The sequence below is a fragment of the Hypanus sabinus genome, chromosome 14 (genome assembly GCF_030144855.1).
Source record: "Hypanus sabinus isolate sHypSab1 chromosome 14, sHypSab1.hap1, whole genome shotgun sequence".
NCBI classification, from domain to species: domain Eukaryota; kingdom Metazoa; phylum Chordata; class Chondrichthyes; order Myliobatiformes; family Dasyatidae; genus Hypanus; species Hypanus sabinus.
This window is the reverse complement of record NC_082719.1, coordinates 5,370,811-5,388,240: the sequence shown is the minus strand read 5'-3', so window position 1 is coordinate 5,388,240 and position 17,430 is coordinate 5,370,811. Positions and strand designations below refer to the sequence as shown.

General features: G+C 38.6%; 1 protein-coding gene across 1 annotated transcript in view; it reads right to left on the bottom strand.

Moving 5' to 3' along the window:
- Positions 1-17,430, bottom strand: part of antxr2a (ANTXR cell adhesion molecule 2a) — a 221,851-nt gene that overhangs the window by 115,859 nt on the left and 88,562 nt on the right. Inside the window, 1 exon segment of the mRNA XM_059988717.1 lies at positions 15,015-15,084. Coding sequence (XP_059844700.1) covers positions 15,015-15,084 — 70 coding nt within the window.

The window sequence follows — 17,430 nt, the reverse complement described above, 5'->3', positions numbered from 1 at the left end:
AAAATGGCAAAGGGCATAAAAGATAACACAGGTTCAGTACACCTTGTCTGAAATTCTTGGGGCCAGAAGTGTTTTGGAGTTTGTATTTTTTTTGGAATTAGTAATGTATAATGAGAAACCTTTGGATCATTCCCAACTCTGAATTTATGTGACTGGTATGCAGTCTTTGTTCATCGCACATTTGTGACGATCTTAGAAAGCTCATCAATAAATTTCTCTGCTGCTTCATGATCAGCAGATGCTTTATCACCACAAGTCTTTAAAAATGTGATGTGTTTTCTTACATTTCTGCAACAAGCTTGCTGAATATTCACAATTACCTTCAATTTTCAGCTCCTCATGATAGACCTTTCGTTTTTCCATGATTAGTATACCATTAAGTGGCATATTTTCACTCCTATGCTAATGAGTCCACTCTTTCAATACTAGTTCAAGATATTCATTTTTCACTTTATGCAGTGTTTTTCTATTTTGTATTAACTTCAGACTACCACGCTTGTAAGGTCACCTCTCAGAACTGTCTGTGGTCTGCAGAGACCTTCCCAGTGTCTTGTGGTATTTTCCATTTGTGAGGTTATGTGAGTAACATGAAAAAAAACTGGATTTCAGAGGCTTTCTGATTTTAGAATTTCAGATAAGAGGTCCTCAACTTGTAGTGGAAAGTAGCTTTATGGGCATAAGCAGAAACACAGGTCGATCAAACCACGGTAAATGGAGTTCAAAGTGCAAGGTTATCGACTGAAAAAAATCTGAATATTCTCTAATGGGACTTGAGGGAAAAAAGGAAAAAAAAAGTATTGTAGTTGCCCAAGTTGTAAATAATAAGCCTATGACTTTTAGATATAAAAAGTAATTAAAGGGGCATTTATTGCTCACGAGCATCTGCTTCCCCTCTGCTATCCCATTCCTAAATGGACATTGAACCTGTGAATACTACCTCACTTTTTTAATACATGTTATTTCTGTTTTTGCACGATTTTTAATCTAGTCAATATACATACACTGTAACTGATATACTATTTATTTATTATCTTCTTCTAGATTATGTATAGCATTGAACTGCTGCTGCTAAATTAACAAATTTTACTCCACATGCCAGTAATAATAAACCTGATTCTGATTCTTCTACTGATAGAAGTTAAATGTTCATCTCACAACTCCTTGACAGAAATCATCTGGAGTACAACAATAAGCTTTATGCAATACAGATTTACAGTATTAGCCTTTAATGGGAAAAAGTACAGATTCACTAATATTATGCTTGATTTGAGGGTTAACTACTGTATGTATAAATACTTCTTATGTCATACAGAAAGTGCAATGCCTGAACTTCTATTTGCTTCTTATCAACTATACAAAGTTCCACACACACCTGTCACTGCAGTTTTCATGCTCAGTCAGTGGAGTCCAAATATTGTGGTCATCACTGAATCGTGGCTGAAGGATGGTTGTAGTTGAATATCCAAGGTTACATGTTATATCGGAGGGATAGGAAAGTAGGCAGAAGGGGTGGTGTAGCTCTACTGGCATCAAGTCAGTAGAAGGATGTGACATAGAATCGGAAGATGTTGAATCCTTGTGGGTTGAGTTAAGAAACTGCAAGGGTAAAAGGACGTTGATGGCAGTTATATACAGGTCTCCCAACAGTGGCTGGGAGGTGGACCACAGGTTATAAGAGGAAATAGAAAAGGTGAGTCAAAAGGGCAATGTTATGGTAGTCATGGGAGATTTTAACATGCAGGTCAACTGGGAAAATCAGGTTGGAAATGGATCTCAAGAGGGTGAGTTTGTTGAATGCCCAAGAGATGGCTTGTTAGAGCAGTTTGTCATTGAACCTACTATGGGATCAGCTATACTGGATTGGGTGTTATGTAATGAACCAGAGGTGGGTAGAGAGCTGAAGGTGAAAGAACCCTTAGGAACCAGTGATCACAATATGACTGTGTTCAACTTGAAATTTGACAGGGAGAAAGTAAAGTCTGATGTAGCAGTGTTTCAGTGGAGTAAGGGAAATTACAGTGGGATGAGAGAGGAGTTGGCCAAAGTAAACTGGAAGGAGCTGCTGGCAGGGATCTCAGCAGAGCAGCAATGGTGTGCATTTCTGGGAAAAACAAGTAAGATGCAGGACATGTGTATTCCAAAAATGAAGAAATACTCAAATGATAAAATAGTACAACCGTGGCTGACAAGGGAAATCAAAGCTAATGTAAAAGCAAAAGAAAGGGCATACACCAAAGCAAAAATTAGTGGGAAGATAATTGGGAAGATTTTAAAAACCTATAGAGAGCAACTAAAAAATCACTAGAAGGGAAAAGATGAAATATGAAAGCAAGCTAGCAAATAATATCAAAGAAGATAGTAGAAGTTTTGCCAAGTATGTTAAAATAAAAGCGAAATGAGAGTGGATATAGGACTGCAAGAAAATGAGGCAAGAAAAATAACAACAGGGGACAAGGAGACGGCTGATGAACTAAATGAACTAAAAGATCAACTGTTTATTCTCCTCCACAGATGCTGACTGACTTCCTGAGTTCCTCCCGCATTTTGTGTATTTCCAGCATCTGCAGAATCTCATGTGTTGAATTGTTCTGTTATTCCTATTTGCACTCCTTCCAAATTCATCTGATTTTGTTACTTTACCTATTGCTACCAATTATCACCTACGTTTCTTTAATTATTTATCTCCACTGTCATCCTTTTAGTCATCGACCTTACTTCCCTTTTTTATGCAAACTCTTTTCTCTAGGTCTTAAAACTTGTGTTTATACTGTACTAATTTTGATGAGAAGTCACAGATCTGAAATATAATAATTGCTTCCTGCCATTGATGTTGATTCACACTGAATTTACAAGAATTTAATTGCCCTCATTGTACTTTTAGATTCAGCAGTTTATCTACTCATTTAGTTCAGCTGCAAATCGCAGGGTTAATATCACCCTATTGCAAAGTACAATAAGGCAATAGGAACAAAATAAACAGGGGCAATTTTATGACAGATGTCAGTAGCCAGTTTATTCCAGTATAATTTTGATTGATTGTATTATCCTTTAAGACATTGCCTGTCAAAATTAGAGGCAGAAATTGAGTCAATGAGAGCATATAAAGTCAATAAATATTTAAAGAATAAATGATTGTAAAGCATGTCAGAGGAAATGGATCGTAATAACACTTACAGAGTTGGCAAGCAAAAATATAGATTGAACACTCATTCCTCTACCATAACGTTCTATGGTTTGGACTTCGTTGAGTGCTGTGGTACCCAATCCGATACTTGAGCTCCTCCAGTGAAAACAGAACTCACTGAGAGGCACAAGGGGCTTATGCTATAAATGACTTATGAGTATAAGCCTTGACCTCAAAACACAGAATGGCTTCAAAGTGGTCCTAGCTCTGTCATTTTCAAAGCATTTAGAAGTAAATATAAAAATAATGCACAATTAAAAATAGAAAAATATTTAAAAAGTCATCCAAGTAATTAAAAACACTGCAGCAAACACAAAAAAAGTTTTTAAAAGTTACTTTCATTTCTTCTTTACAACTGCAAGGTCTCTATTTAACCAATGGACTTGCATATCCTGCACCCAGACACGAGGGCAGATTGCACAGATTGCAGAGTTCACACAGAGGATTGTGACAGAAGCACCAGCAACTCTGACATTGTGCTGTTCGGATAGACATCTACCAGACTCCTGAACCTTCTTGTACTGAAAAATGCTAGCAGATTGCCAAAGAACTGCCAACAATATTCAGCAAAATCCAGACCAATAATCCTGTCACCGACAATGAATGAACTGTTGCAATGATTTTACATAGTTTGGTGAGTTGCACTGGTCAGCATGCTTTCCGGAGGGGTTAGTTTATTCTGTCTGAAGGACTGAGTGCAATATTGGTCAGAAGAGTAATGAAATATTTGTCAAAGATGATTCAGATGCAAGTCTCGGGGAGCTCTATGTGAATACCCTTGCTGCTGACTTGGTCAGTTGCACTAAGAATGTTATAGGTCATCTTTTTCAAATCTCTGCACCACCCTGGAAGTGACACCTTTTTTGCAACTCAGAAATATACATTTTAAAGCTCTGCAAAATATGTAGTTTCCTTAAGAAAACTCTATATTTTCAACAAACCTTAAATTGCTAAGGTTATTCACACAATATAGAGTAACGTTAACCTTTGGGTTGGAACTATTAGAAAATTTAAATTGCATGAAACTTCTTTGTAAATAATTACATTGACATGCAACATAATAACAAGTGGTTTCTCTTCTGCAGGATGTGAAATTCAATGTTAGTAAATAAACTAGAACAAGTAGACAGAATCATTGAAATGCAGGGTGCTTACTTCACTAAGAGAATGCATTCACCCCACCCATATCTGTGCCAGTTGAAAAGAACAACAGCCTAAAGTCACCTTTGAGTACAAAATCCATAGTCTGCAGATCAATGTTTATCAAACGGATATTCATGTATGTATGTTTTCTGTCTCTCCTGCCTTATCAGATGGTGTGCCTGTTCCAGACCCTACTGGCTTTTGAATGAAAAAGATTTTTCTCAAATTTATCCCTCATTGAATTAAATGTATGGCCCCTAGTTCTGCCACTCGGTAAATTCAGCAGGTCTTTCATCTTCATTCTATCTTGGGCTTTGTGCATTGACACAGCTCGATAAAATCTCCCTTCTCTCTACAGTTTTAGCTTATACAGTGTTTGCTTCACAAATCAAAATTTCCAAACTTGACAAACATTTCTGTAAGCCTCATTTCCCCCCAGCCATCACATCTCATCTGTAAGAATTCTCAAGTTGTGATTAAATACCATCAGAGACACAGAGAGATACATGTCCTTCTCCCCACCAAGTCCAGACTGACAATCACACACCTACTTTCACACTAATCCTAATATAATCCACCATATTCTCTCCACATACTCATCTGTTCTCCCCAGGTGCTACCACTCATTGATATAGGAGGGGCAATTTACAGCAATTAGTTAACTGCCAACTCACACACTTTAAGAGTTCCTATGCACCACAGGTAACATTCCACCACCTTTCCTCAATGTACCAAATTAATTCACAGAACAGAAATAAGGTAGCAAATATCACCTCTTTACTTAACTGCACATTGTCCCCTCACTCACAGAATCAATCCATTTCACCATAATGCTCAACTAATTGCAACCCACAATAGAAGTAGTTAAATGAAGGGACTGGATATACTGTAGGCATATTTTCTGAAGGTTTGGAGATGTGGGTAAGCATTTTTCAGGAAGATTCACAGAATCTTAAAGGAGATACTGGACTTGTTAAGTATTTGGATAAATATTTGGCAAATGGAGGAGAATTAGGGGAAACAATCTTCCTACTCTGGCTGGGAGAACAAAGAAGGGGAATATTGCTTTAAGTGAAAAGAGATTACAAAGTACTAAATAAAAAACAGAACAGACTAGAAATACTCGGAATCACCACAAAGTCCGTAGGGAGAGAATTCCAGTTAACACATTAGTTTGAGTAGCCTTCAAAAAGGGATAAGTGACAAAAAAACAAATGGGTTTAAATTGAAGGGAAAGAGGTGTAGCTGGAAAGGACAAAGGAAGTGTCTGCAATAAATCATATGGGGGTTGCAAATATTTATGAAATGGAGAAAAATCAGAGTACTGTGAGCTTTTTCACTTCAGTTACAAGGTGAAAATGTGGAATATTACTTAAATGGAAAGAAAGTTAAATTTAAAAATAAAAACAAAACATGCTGGAAATACACAGCATGTCAGACATTATCTAAGCAAGTAAAGGCAAGATTAAATCGTTGACACATTGCTCTTGTTGTTATCAATTATTCGATAAGTGACTGCAAGATGTGGTATACAATGTTTGCTAGAAATCTGTGGTGAACTATGTGCCTGTCGGGACACGCCCCTGCTGACTGCTCCTGTGGCTCCTCCCACAGGCCCCTGTATAAAGGAGACCTGCGGCCTGAAGATCGGCCTCAGTCTCCAGGACCTTGTATGATAGACACTCACTCCTGGTTCCTTCTTCCAGTCAATAAAAGCCGATATCTCGCCTACGTCTCAGTGTGAGTTATTGATGGTGCATCAAAATCTGAAAGTAATGACCAGCACCATCTATGGAGAATATATTATAGGTGGTTGGCCTTACGCCAGAACTGACTAGTTCTGACACAAACAAAAAAGCTTAGTTCTCTGAAATTGTTGAATTCAATACTGTATCCTGAGAGCTGTAACATACCGAGGCGGAAGATGAGTTGCTGTTTCACAACCATACACAGGGTTACAACTAGAGGTCACGGGTTAAGGATGAAAAGTTTAAGAGGAACACGAGGGGAAATTTCTTCAATCAGAGGGTCGTGAGAGTGTGTGGAAGTGGTGAATGCAATCTCGATTTTGCCATTTAAGAGAAGTGTGGATAGATACATGGATAGTAGAGGTATGGAGGGCTATGGTGTGGTTGCAGGTCAATGGGTGTAGGCAGCTTAAATAGTTCAGCGCAGACTATATGTGACAAAGGGCCGGTTTCTATGCTGTACTTTTCTATAACTCTATGAACTTGACTGCAATCATACAGGAGGCCAAAGGCGGAGAACTCAGATTGAGAATGAGGAAGAGAATGGAAGCCTTGAACTGATCCTTGACGACTAATGGAAGGTGCTCTGTGAAGCAGTCACCCACTCTGCTTTTGGTTTCCCCAGCACAACGATGAGCGCTAAACGCAGTACCCTGGTTTTGAAAACAGCTGCAGTTGCTTTGCTACTTCATCTGAAGGCACTGTTTAGTTCGCTGGGATGTCCAGATGAGCTGCAGTGGAGATGGGGAGAAGTTGATAGAGCCAGAAACAAGTTACAAAGGAATGTTCCATTGTTTTCTTTGAAATTTTTATCATTATGAAACTAGCTGAGGTCATTTTTTTAAAAATTTGTGATAGCATAAGAAGTGATTTAGAATGTAAAAAGCAAAAAAAAAGCAAGTTTAAATTCTCTTGGCAACTGCAAATTAGATCAAAACCTAGCTTTGCATCTAATGCCATTGTGACATTAATATGCTCGTTGGTTACCTGTTAAAGGAAACACAAGCCTTCAAGGCTGTCCACCATGAAATATGGAATTATCATGGTAACACAACCAGTGCAACTCCCCTACAGCGAGACACTATAACTAGAGCGTTCAGGTAAAAGTAATTAACATCTGATGCAAGCACATTCCTCAGAGTACCCATTGGTTAAAACACTGAGCATCTGTTGGATAAGAGCCTGAGGGTCTACTGGAGCATGCCTGAAGCAACATTCCCAAAGGTCTGGATGATACATTTGGGGAAGCCCAAAGCATCATTTTAAGAGGCCTGAAGTGACTGTTAGAGGAAATTCCAGACATCTGCCAGCAGAGCTGGAATCAGTCAGTCATCAGAGAAAACCGTACCTGCAAGTATAATGGCAAATGGGCCAGCTAAAATTAGGAAAGGCTTATGTACGTATTTACTTAATTGAAATAATTTGATTTATTAGTCTCTGTCATTAATTGCAGCATTAATTATTTCAAATCTTACAGATTTGGTAAATAACTTTGATCCAATATGCTTCTGAATTATAATTTAGCAAGATATTAACTGTTTGAAATAAAGAGTTACACTTGCACAACAAACCATGATTTCAGATCAAACTGTTTAGTCTAATAGCATTTCTCAATAACACCTGATCTGATCTTGATACTAGATAAGAACTTAGCTTCTGTCTTTTGGTCACCTATTTGGTTCCTTTCAATCTGATGCAACTTCCTTTGTTTGAGAGATATTAGAAGTTGAGCTTTCTTTATTATGATAACAAACGGACAAAATATTATTTTCCAACAAGAGGTCTATGTTTAAAGAGGATAGGTAAAACAATACAATTGCATTGGATTGCTTTCAAACTGATAGCATGTGATCATTTAGTCTGTGTGATTAAACAGCCTCTTAATCCAACAGTGAGACACCTTACAGTGGTATGAGATTAACTTCACAACCAATTATGTAGTAAAATTTCTACCATCTTTATGCTGCTTTTAGTCAATAGATCAGTTTCATTTAGAGAATTTTAGACTATTAATACACATGGGATCAGAGTTTCTGGCATTATGCTGGAAGCACAGGGTTAATTATCTCTTCAAACTCATTCTGCTTTAGTTTAATTTTCAAGTAATTTGTGTAGTTTTTTATAATTTACTTCAATTTTAGTTGTATTAATTTATTTGTCAGTATGAAATACAATTAATTAGTTAAAACTAATGGCAGTTCTAATAATAGACAAGACCTCATCCCAAGCTTTGCCTTTAATTTGGGGTCATTGTTGTCACTTCGACCTTGCTCCTGGACTCAAAGGTGTGCAGAACCAACAAACGTATGTCCTCTGAACCCATCCACTTAAGTAAGGATCTGCTGGGACAACAGACAGCAAATCAACATAATGGGCCTAGTTCACCAAAATAGGGTTCCTCTTTAATCTACCTATATATCAGAATTACAATTAGTACCAATTATCTACTACTTTCTAAGGAGAGAAACTAAGTCAGAGACTACATGCTAAACAAAGCTGCTGCTGGTATAATTCAGCTATCAATGTAATTTTGACCCTATAAGCTAAAAGAGTAAAACTCAAACTGGGATTTCAATGTTGTTCAACCATTAAGTGTTCTACATTCTCTGATCATTTCTGAAAGCATATATTTATTCAGAACATTTGCGGAGATGTAGAAAGGAGCAACAATACAGAAGTACAGTGAAGAGTGAACACTAAACAAAGATCTATACAACTGACAAGCTGCAGTAACTGATTTCTCACCATTGGTTATTCAAGTTGTTTATACAAATATATAAACTTTTTTATTCATTATTTTCCTTTAAACATCTTCCTCCTCATCAACCTTCCACAGCAGAATCTCATGGATAGCACAGTTGCTGAATACTATTTCTTAGTCTCACTTTGTCCACCCCATTAGCCCTTTGTTTTCCTGTCTGAGAAAACGAGACTACATTTGTATGGCCATGTTTTCAAAGCTACTCATTACTCCAAACAGCATCCAGCTAGACAGAAGGAGAAAAAGATGCAAGCACTAATGAAATGACAATTTCAATTAAGTTCCTGAAGTTTAATTAATGCTGCAAGCTTTCAAAAATATTGGCATATTTTTCAGTGTCATTAAAGTATGACATGAACCTTTTGAGGAAGAAATAGGTTTCAAATAATAGCATTTTGATCACAACGCTTAGTTTACAGGACCTCAGTGGCACCAACTTGGTTTTTAACCTAGAACGGGGGTCGGCAACCTGCGGCTCCCGAGCCATTTGTGGCTCTTTCACCTCTGTGCTGCGGCTCCCTGTGGCTTTGGGAAATAATTGGTCAGTATTTAATTAAAATGTATTTTATGTTAGTTTGTTAGCTTTTGAAATGTAATTCTAAATTTGAAGATTATGGTGATCTTGTACAATCTAAGTGTGGCGACACATTTCCTCACAATTAGCCAGCATTCCGGCTAAGGGAGATAGCCTACGGGGGTTTGTGAGTACGCGTCTTTTGCAGCATCTGCGTCCATGGGGGCTGGGTTGAGGGAGGCTTAAAAGCAAGGCTGTTTAGTTCGAATAAAGTTATTCGACTGCAGTTTACTGACTGCGTGAGCACACCACTACAACGTGTTTTTATCGCTATTAATATACGTCACCACTGCCAATACCTGACACCCGCCAGTGCGCGATTTCTTTAATTTTTCGATCCAAGGTAATCCAACTATGGAGAATTCTAAAAAAAGAAAAGTGACTGAAGAAAACAGAACGTTTAATGATACGTGGACAGATTCATTTGCTTTCACTGTTGACGAGACTGGTTTACCGGTATGCTTAATATGCAATGAGAAACTAGCAAACAACAAAAAGTCAAATGTCGCAAGGCATTTCCAGAATAAACACGCAGCCTTTGCTCAAAAATATCCGGATGGAGATGAGAGAAAAAAAGCCGTTTCGGAACTGATGCGGAAGGTTGATCTGAGCAAAAATCATTTCAAGCAATGGATGAAGTCCGGAAAACCAACGACATACGCTAGTTATATTGCCGCTCAGGAAATAGTCAGGCACGGGAAGCAGTTTACAGATGGTGAATATATAAAAGAATCTTTCATTAAGATTTCAGAACATCTATTCACGGACTTTAAAAACAAGAGTGAAATTGTGCAGAAAATCAGGGATATGCCCCTCTCTGCAAAGACTGTCAAAGACAGAACCATAAAAATGGCAGAAGACATCACAAGACAGCAAATTAAAGACATCAATTCAGCTGTGGCCTACTCGATTGCCTATGACGAGTCTAAAGACAAAGGTGATATTGAACAAATAGCGTTGTTCTGCCGGTATGTAAACTCTGCCGGGCCACAGGAAGAACTGATTGAGTTGATACCTCTAAAAGACCAAACACGGGGGGAGGACATCTGTGAGGCTGTCTTGAATTGTTTAAGAGCCAAAGGAATAAAGACCACCCATCTGGTGTCAGTAGCTACTGATGGGGCGCCGAATATGACGGGAACGCACAAGGGATTTGTGGCTTTACTGCAGAAGTCGCTGGACAGAAAGCTGCTGACTTTTCACTGCATCTTGCACCAAGAGGCACTGTGCGCTCAAACATTTCCTCCGGAATGCACAGAAGTAATGGATGTTGTCATTCAGACTGTCAATAAAATAATGGCAAAAAGTTTAAATCACCGTCAATTCCGTTTGTTACTGGACTAGCTGGAAAGCGCATATTCTGATCTCCTGCTGCACAACAAAGTCCGGTGGCTGTCCAAAGGGGAGGTGCTGAAACGCTTTGTCGCGTGTCTGGAAGAAGTGAAAACTTTCCTGGGCAGCAAAGGGCTCACCTTTCCTGAGCTGGAACAGCCAGAGTGGCTGGAAAAGCTACACTTCATGGTAGACATGACAGCACACCTAAACACGCTGAACACAGCTCTTCAGGGGTAAGGACGCACAGCCCTGCACATGTTGGAGGATGTTTTGGCATTCGAGCGCAAGTTGACAGTGCTTGCCAGAGATTTACAGAAAGGCACATTGTCTCACTTCCCCAATTTGACAAGAGTTCAAACAAGGTCACGACATGATAATTTCGGAGTATTTACATTCTGCAATCATCGCAATGCAAACATCGTTTGGGAAACGCTTCTGTGAGTTCAGAGAGGAAAAAAACACATTATCCTTCCCGGTCACTCCCTTAAGCATCGATCCTTCCCTACTGAATACGACTGCATTGGCAGGTGTGAGTCAACCTGATCTTGAGATGGAACTGGCCGACATAGCCGACAAAGACATATGGGTGTCCAAGTTTAGACGCTTGACAGCAGACCTTGAAGATGTTGCCCGTCAGAAGGCCGTTCTTGCTCAGAATCACAAATGGAGTGATATTGAAAACCTTCCAAAACCGGACAAACTTGTGTTCGAAACATGGAATGCTATGCCCGACATTTATGTAAACATGAAAAAGTATGCGCTTGGAGTCCTGTCGATCTTTGGATCCACATATGTAAGTGAGCAGGTGTTCTCCAACATGAACTTTATTAAAAACAAACATCGCGCACGCCTCACAGATGACAGCTTGCGATCCTGTGTAAAGATGAAGGTGACATCATACAGCCCTGATGTGCAGACGCTGTGCGCTGAGGTCCAGGAGCAGAAATCCCATTAACCAAGTATGATAAATATTTTAATTGCCTATTATTTTACGTATATTCATATTTTTTCATTGTTCAGTGAAATAGTCCTTTAATTTTTCAGGCTGACAGCTGGCTGATGTTATTTTTGGTTTGCTGCTGGCGGAAAATTTAAGTTCGGCGTTTTTCATAAATACAAGAAGGACTCAAATAGACATTGAGTATTTTACTTAAAAGTAACCTTCAACCCAACGTCTTTTTTTCGGAGTTCAAAATGTTTTTGTTGCATGCAGAAATGTAATTTCGTTTTCTCTGCAGGAGTTCATCAATTTCATAAATGCAACACATTATAGTTTGTTTATACATAGCATAAAGGCAAAAAAAAACGTTGTATGCAGTGTTATTTCATTTTAAATGTCAAACGGGTTTTGCGGCTCCCAGTGTTTTCTTTTCTGTGGGAAACGGGTCCAAGTGGCTCTTTCAGTGGTAAAGGTTGCTGACCCCTGACCTAGAAGAATATTTCAACAAGGAAACCTGCACATTCAAAATTCAGATATAGAAACCCCATTATAAAACACAAGTATAGCAAGAAGGATTTATTTTTGTATTGGATTCAGAAATAAAGTTTATTCGTTTAAAGTGAATCTGCAACTTTACCTGTTGACAATTCAAATTTTGTAGTTCCAAATATAATCCTAACCTAGCCTGGAAACTATAGAATAAAACAATGAAAAATATAATAAAAATCTTTAAAGAGGTTGAAAAGCTGTTGTTCACTTTATTCCTCAGAAAAACAGTTTTAGAGTCATGGAACGATATAGCACAGACACTGACCCATCTAGTCTGTGCGAAACTATTAATCTGCCTAGTCCCATTGACCTGCACCCGGACCGTAGCCTTCCACATCCCCCATCCATGTACTTATCCAAATTTCTCCTGAACATTGAAATCAAATCCGCACCCAGCACTTCCACTGGCATCTCGTTCCACAATCTCACTAGGTGAAGAAGCTCCACCTCATGTTCCCCTTAAACATTCCATCTTTTACCCTTAATCAGTTGTAGTCTCACCCAACCTGTGTGTAAAAAGCCTACTTGCATTGACCCTTCCAAATTCTTCATAATTTTGTATACTTCTATCAAGTCTCCCCTCATTCTACACTCTGGGAAATAAAGTCCTAAGCTCTTCAACCTTTCCCTATAACTCAGGTCCTCAAGTCTTGACAATATCCTTGTAAATTTTCTCTGAACTCTTTCAGTCTTATTGACATCCTTCCTGTAGGTGACCAAAACTGCAGACAATACTTCAAATTAGGCCTCACCGATGCCTTATACAACTTCAACATAACATCCCAACTCCTGTGCTTAATTCTTTGATTTACAAATGCCAATGTGTCAAAACTTTACTGTGACTCTACCTTCAAGGAATTATGGATCTGTATTCCCAGATCCCTCTGGTGTACCGCACTCCTCAGTGCCCTACTACTCACCATGTAAGTCCCACCCTGGTTTGTCCTCCCAAACTGCAACATCTTACACTTGTTTGCATTACATTCCATTTGGTCTTTTTGTATTGATTTTTCTAGCTGGTCCAGATCCCACTGCAAGTTTTGATAGCCTTCCTCACTGTCCATTACACCCCCACTCTTAATATCATCTGCAAATTTGTAATTCCGTCCAGATTAACAATAATTCCATCGAGTGAAGATTAATGGGGCAATTTGTAATGCCCCACACAAGCCTCAAACCTAACAGTCCCGAACTAAATTAATCCGTTTGTCCAATTAATGGGAAAACTTAATAGCTGCTTACGAAGCCTTATAAATTTGTCAACTTGTTATACTGGCAGTTATATGACAAAACAGAAAATTGCGCAGGTATTGCTGTCCAAAAAAAAAAGAACCAATACGATCATCTACAACCCACAAACCTGTTTCCAGTTATTAGGGAAGTGGCAGAAGTTGTCTTTGGCAATACTGCTTTTTTGTTCACCACAGCTCAGTGTGGATTTCAAGTCAACAAAGTTCTAAATACCACAGTAGCCTCAGGGTTGTATGCAAGTGAGTCTGGTATCAGGGATCCTTCATGAAATTGGAATCAAGGGAAAGAGCTCATTACTTGCCAGTACAAAGGAGAATGGCTAGTTTTCCATAGTGCCCATTATTTCAGCACTTGTTACAGCACCTCTTCAACTTAGGGTCTTAGGTCCAGGTGTCTTCATCAATGATCTTCCTTCCACCATTAAGGTTTTATGTGAAGTAGTTGTTGCAAAACTTGGGTGACAAATGGAAGGTAACACCTACAACCTCAAGGTACCAGCAATCTTCAACAAGATAGATCAAATCTACCCCCTTGTCATTTAATGATAGTTCATCACCATAACATTGCCAAACACTCACAGCCAACATCCTCCAAGTCTCCACTGCCAAGTAGCCACAAAATTGTTCAGTTTACAAAAGCAGATCAGAGTTTCAATCTTCTGTGTACAATGGCTTACCTCATGATTTCTCAACTATTTACAAGGCACAACTCAAGAGGGCAACCAAATATTCTCCAGTTGCCTGGAGTTCCATCAACATTCAAGAAGCCAGCAGGATTCTGGTCAAGCAACACACTTGATTGTTACCCATTCCCACTTTAAATATTATTCCTTTCTCTCATCCATCCAACCAATATACAGACATGGTTCCACAATACTCTGCTGTAATTTGTCATGTCCTCTTCAAAACTACCTTCATAAGTTCCAGTCACCACCACTTAGATGGCAAAGGAAAAAGGTGCATTGAATGCACCCCCCCCCCCCCAATGCACTGCACGCCATCCTGATGCGAGTCTTGGTCAAAATACTGGAAGCTCTGAACTAACAGGACTGCAGGAGCACCTTCCTACATGAACTAAAAATGACACATTGTCACCTTCTCAAATTCAATTAGAAACGAGCAATGAATGTAGAAATGCTTTTCTATTTCTATCAGTTCTCTGAGGTGACACCCTTCAGGACTGATGCGTCCTTCATCTTTAAAGTACTGGCAAAACAGAAAATTGCATTAGGTCAATTAGAGTGAAGACTGCTACAAAATAGTCACTTACTAGTTCTGACATGTCCCGGAAGTTCACCTGAATAGGTTGGAGAAAACTGCATTATCCTTTATTGTCTTCTAGCTTGAATTTTTCACATGTTAAATACAGCAGATATATTCGGATTCAGACAGAAGACAGCAAATTGTGAGGAACTGAACAATAATGAAATGGTAAGCAGTGCAGTACAGGGTGAAGCCAGAGATTTGATAATATCCTGTCAAATACCTGGTTTATTTATAATTAGAGATCTAAACTAATTGAATACTTACTGCCCCACTTCTTGCAATGTAGGTGCTGGGCACAGCAGGTAATTATCCATCACGTTGGTACTTCTCTCATCTGGAAAATAAATCATTGGATGAGCTCCTTAGACTGAACTGTTTAATGAACTGGTGAAAAAACTTGCTTCCAAAGATATTAAATTTAACATTTATTTTCAGAAGCCCATTAAACTTTGAAGCAAGAATGACATGGATGCACATCAAAATTACACATACATTCCGGAAAATTAACCTCTATGAATTCATGTATAACAAAACAGGGAGTAAATTTGATGGGGCCAAGATAAAGAAAAATAAAGCATATTTGATCATCTGAAAGAAATTTACATTTTATCAGAATAAAATTCAAAACTATGAACTTCTGTGTCCCCTAAGTTAGAAAATATTCTCCAATTTTCTTTCTGCGTCATAAAGAGTTTCTAGATAGTAAGCATCACGTTAGGACATCCGTAACATAACTAACACCTTTCCAAAAGACTAAAAATCAGTATCACCATTTACTATCCAACATCAGGAACATAATGAACAAACCGTAAGATGCATAAAGGTTTCCAAAATAATATCTGCATATTCAGAAAATTATCACACATCTCTGCACCACATGACTTCCTTGTACCATAATTCTTTGCATCCCTGTATCTATTGTTACCATAGCTAATTCTTATCTTCACATCTGTAACAAAGAGTTCTCGCGTTATGATATGATAAAAGGAAAATCAAGCAGCTACCTGTGTAAAAAGATTCCCTAAAGCTTTGCTGGATTAATTTTCCTGAGGCAAGAATGTTCAAATATTTATGAACTCACAAGTAAATTTTAATTCTAAAATTGAAATTTCAAATTACTTAATACTGGAGTGAGTCTGATATTCCTTCATTTTTAATGCTTTTAGTAGTTATTTTGCAAGCTACACTTTTGTTCTATCCCACTTCCAACCCATGCTCTTTGAATAGCTCCTGAACTACCTGCGGCCATCACTGGACACATCGGCATTCTTCCACACCAACGTTACCTGCAGTTGACTACTTCAGATCTGGATAGACTACTTCCACAAACATCCAAAAGTGAAGCATGTGTTTTATTTTGGTCAGAGCTTAGGGAGGAAATTTGGAGGCATTTTTTTCCCTTGCTTCAATGCGCTTCCTTCTCCAGTTTCTACAATTCTCTTATGTCCCTCCCCTTCTGCCTCCTATCCGTTCATTATTCTTCTTCATCAGCTCCCTTTATCCATTTTGTTTCCCTAGACACCTTCACTGCATTGTCTCCATTATCTTCCATCCACTCCTTCTTCAGTAAACTCCTTCTATTCCATTGTCTACAGCTGCACGCCCTTTCCTAAAGGCTCTTCTTCCCTCTTCTCTCTGTCATAATAAAATCGCCTAATATAGATAATGGACTGCCTTCATATATCGTTTTCAATAATTGCATCCTCCAAATTTTCATTTTCATTGTAACATTCAAGGTGATTGTTGATACCTTCAAAGTCTTTGTAGTCCCAATCATGGTAAAATCGTTTCATATTTACTCCTGGCTGTTTCTGTCATCTCCAAGCCTGAATGCTTGAAACTACAGTGAGCAAAACCATTCTAAATTGTCTCACTGCTTATTACTCACTAATCATCAGTGTCAAAACTCACTGCTTATGGAACACAAACACACACAACTGACACTATTATAAAAACGTTTGCTCTAAGCATGGTGTAGTGTCTAACAGCCAATCAAGTTCACATGACTGGTGCTAGTTAGAAACTGTTCGACAAAAGCTTCCTATCTTCATTAAGCAACATAGTGTCACAAATAAATGAAGGGGACCCTGGCTATTTTGTTAATTACTTTTTGTTCTTTAAGAATTATCCAAAATCAGTGGCTGCCTTGATTCACCAATGTTCCAATTAACCAGAATCAGGCAAAATATTTAAAGGGAACATGAGGGGGGACTTCTTCAGTCAGAGGGATGTGAGAGTGTGAAATGAGCGGCCAGAAAAAGTGGTGGAGTGGGTTCAATTATAAAACTTAACAGATGCTTTGCTAAGTGCACAAATGGGAGAAATATGGACGGCTAAGGTCCAGGTGCAAGTCGATGGTACTGAACAGTATAAGCCTGGTCAAGATGTAATGCTCTATGTCTCTATATTTCGAGAACAGCAGTCATGCCTTAAAGCTATGAGCAAAAAATCAAACTGCTAGAGAAACTCAATGGGTCAGACAGCATCAGCATCATGATGCAGGGATTTGATCCGAAACAACATCTCCTTCACAGAAGGAGATGGGAGAGATTTTGAATGATTTCTTCTCTTCGGTATTCACTAAGGAGAAGGATATTGAATTGTGTAAGGTGTGGGAAACAAGTAAGGAAGTTATGGAACCTATGACAATTAAAGAGGTGGAGGTACTGGCGCTTTTAAG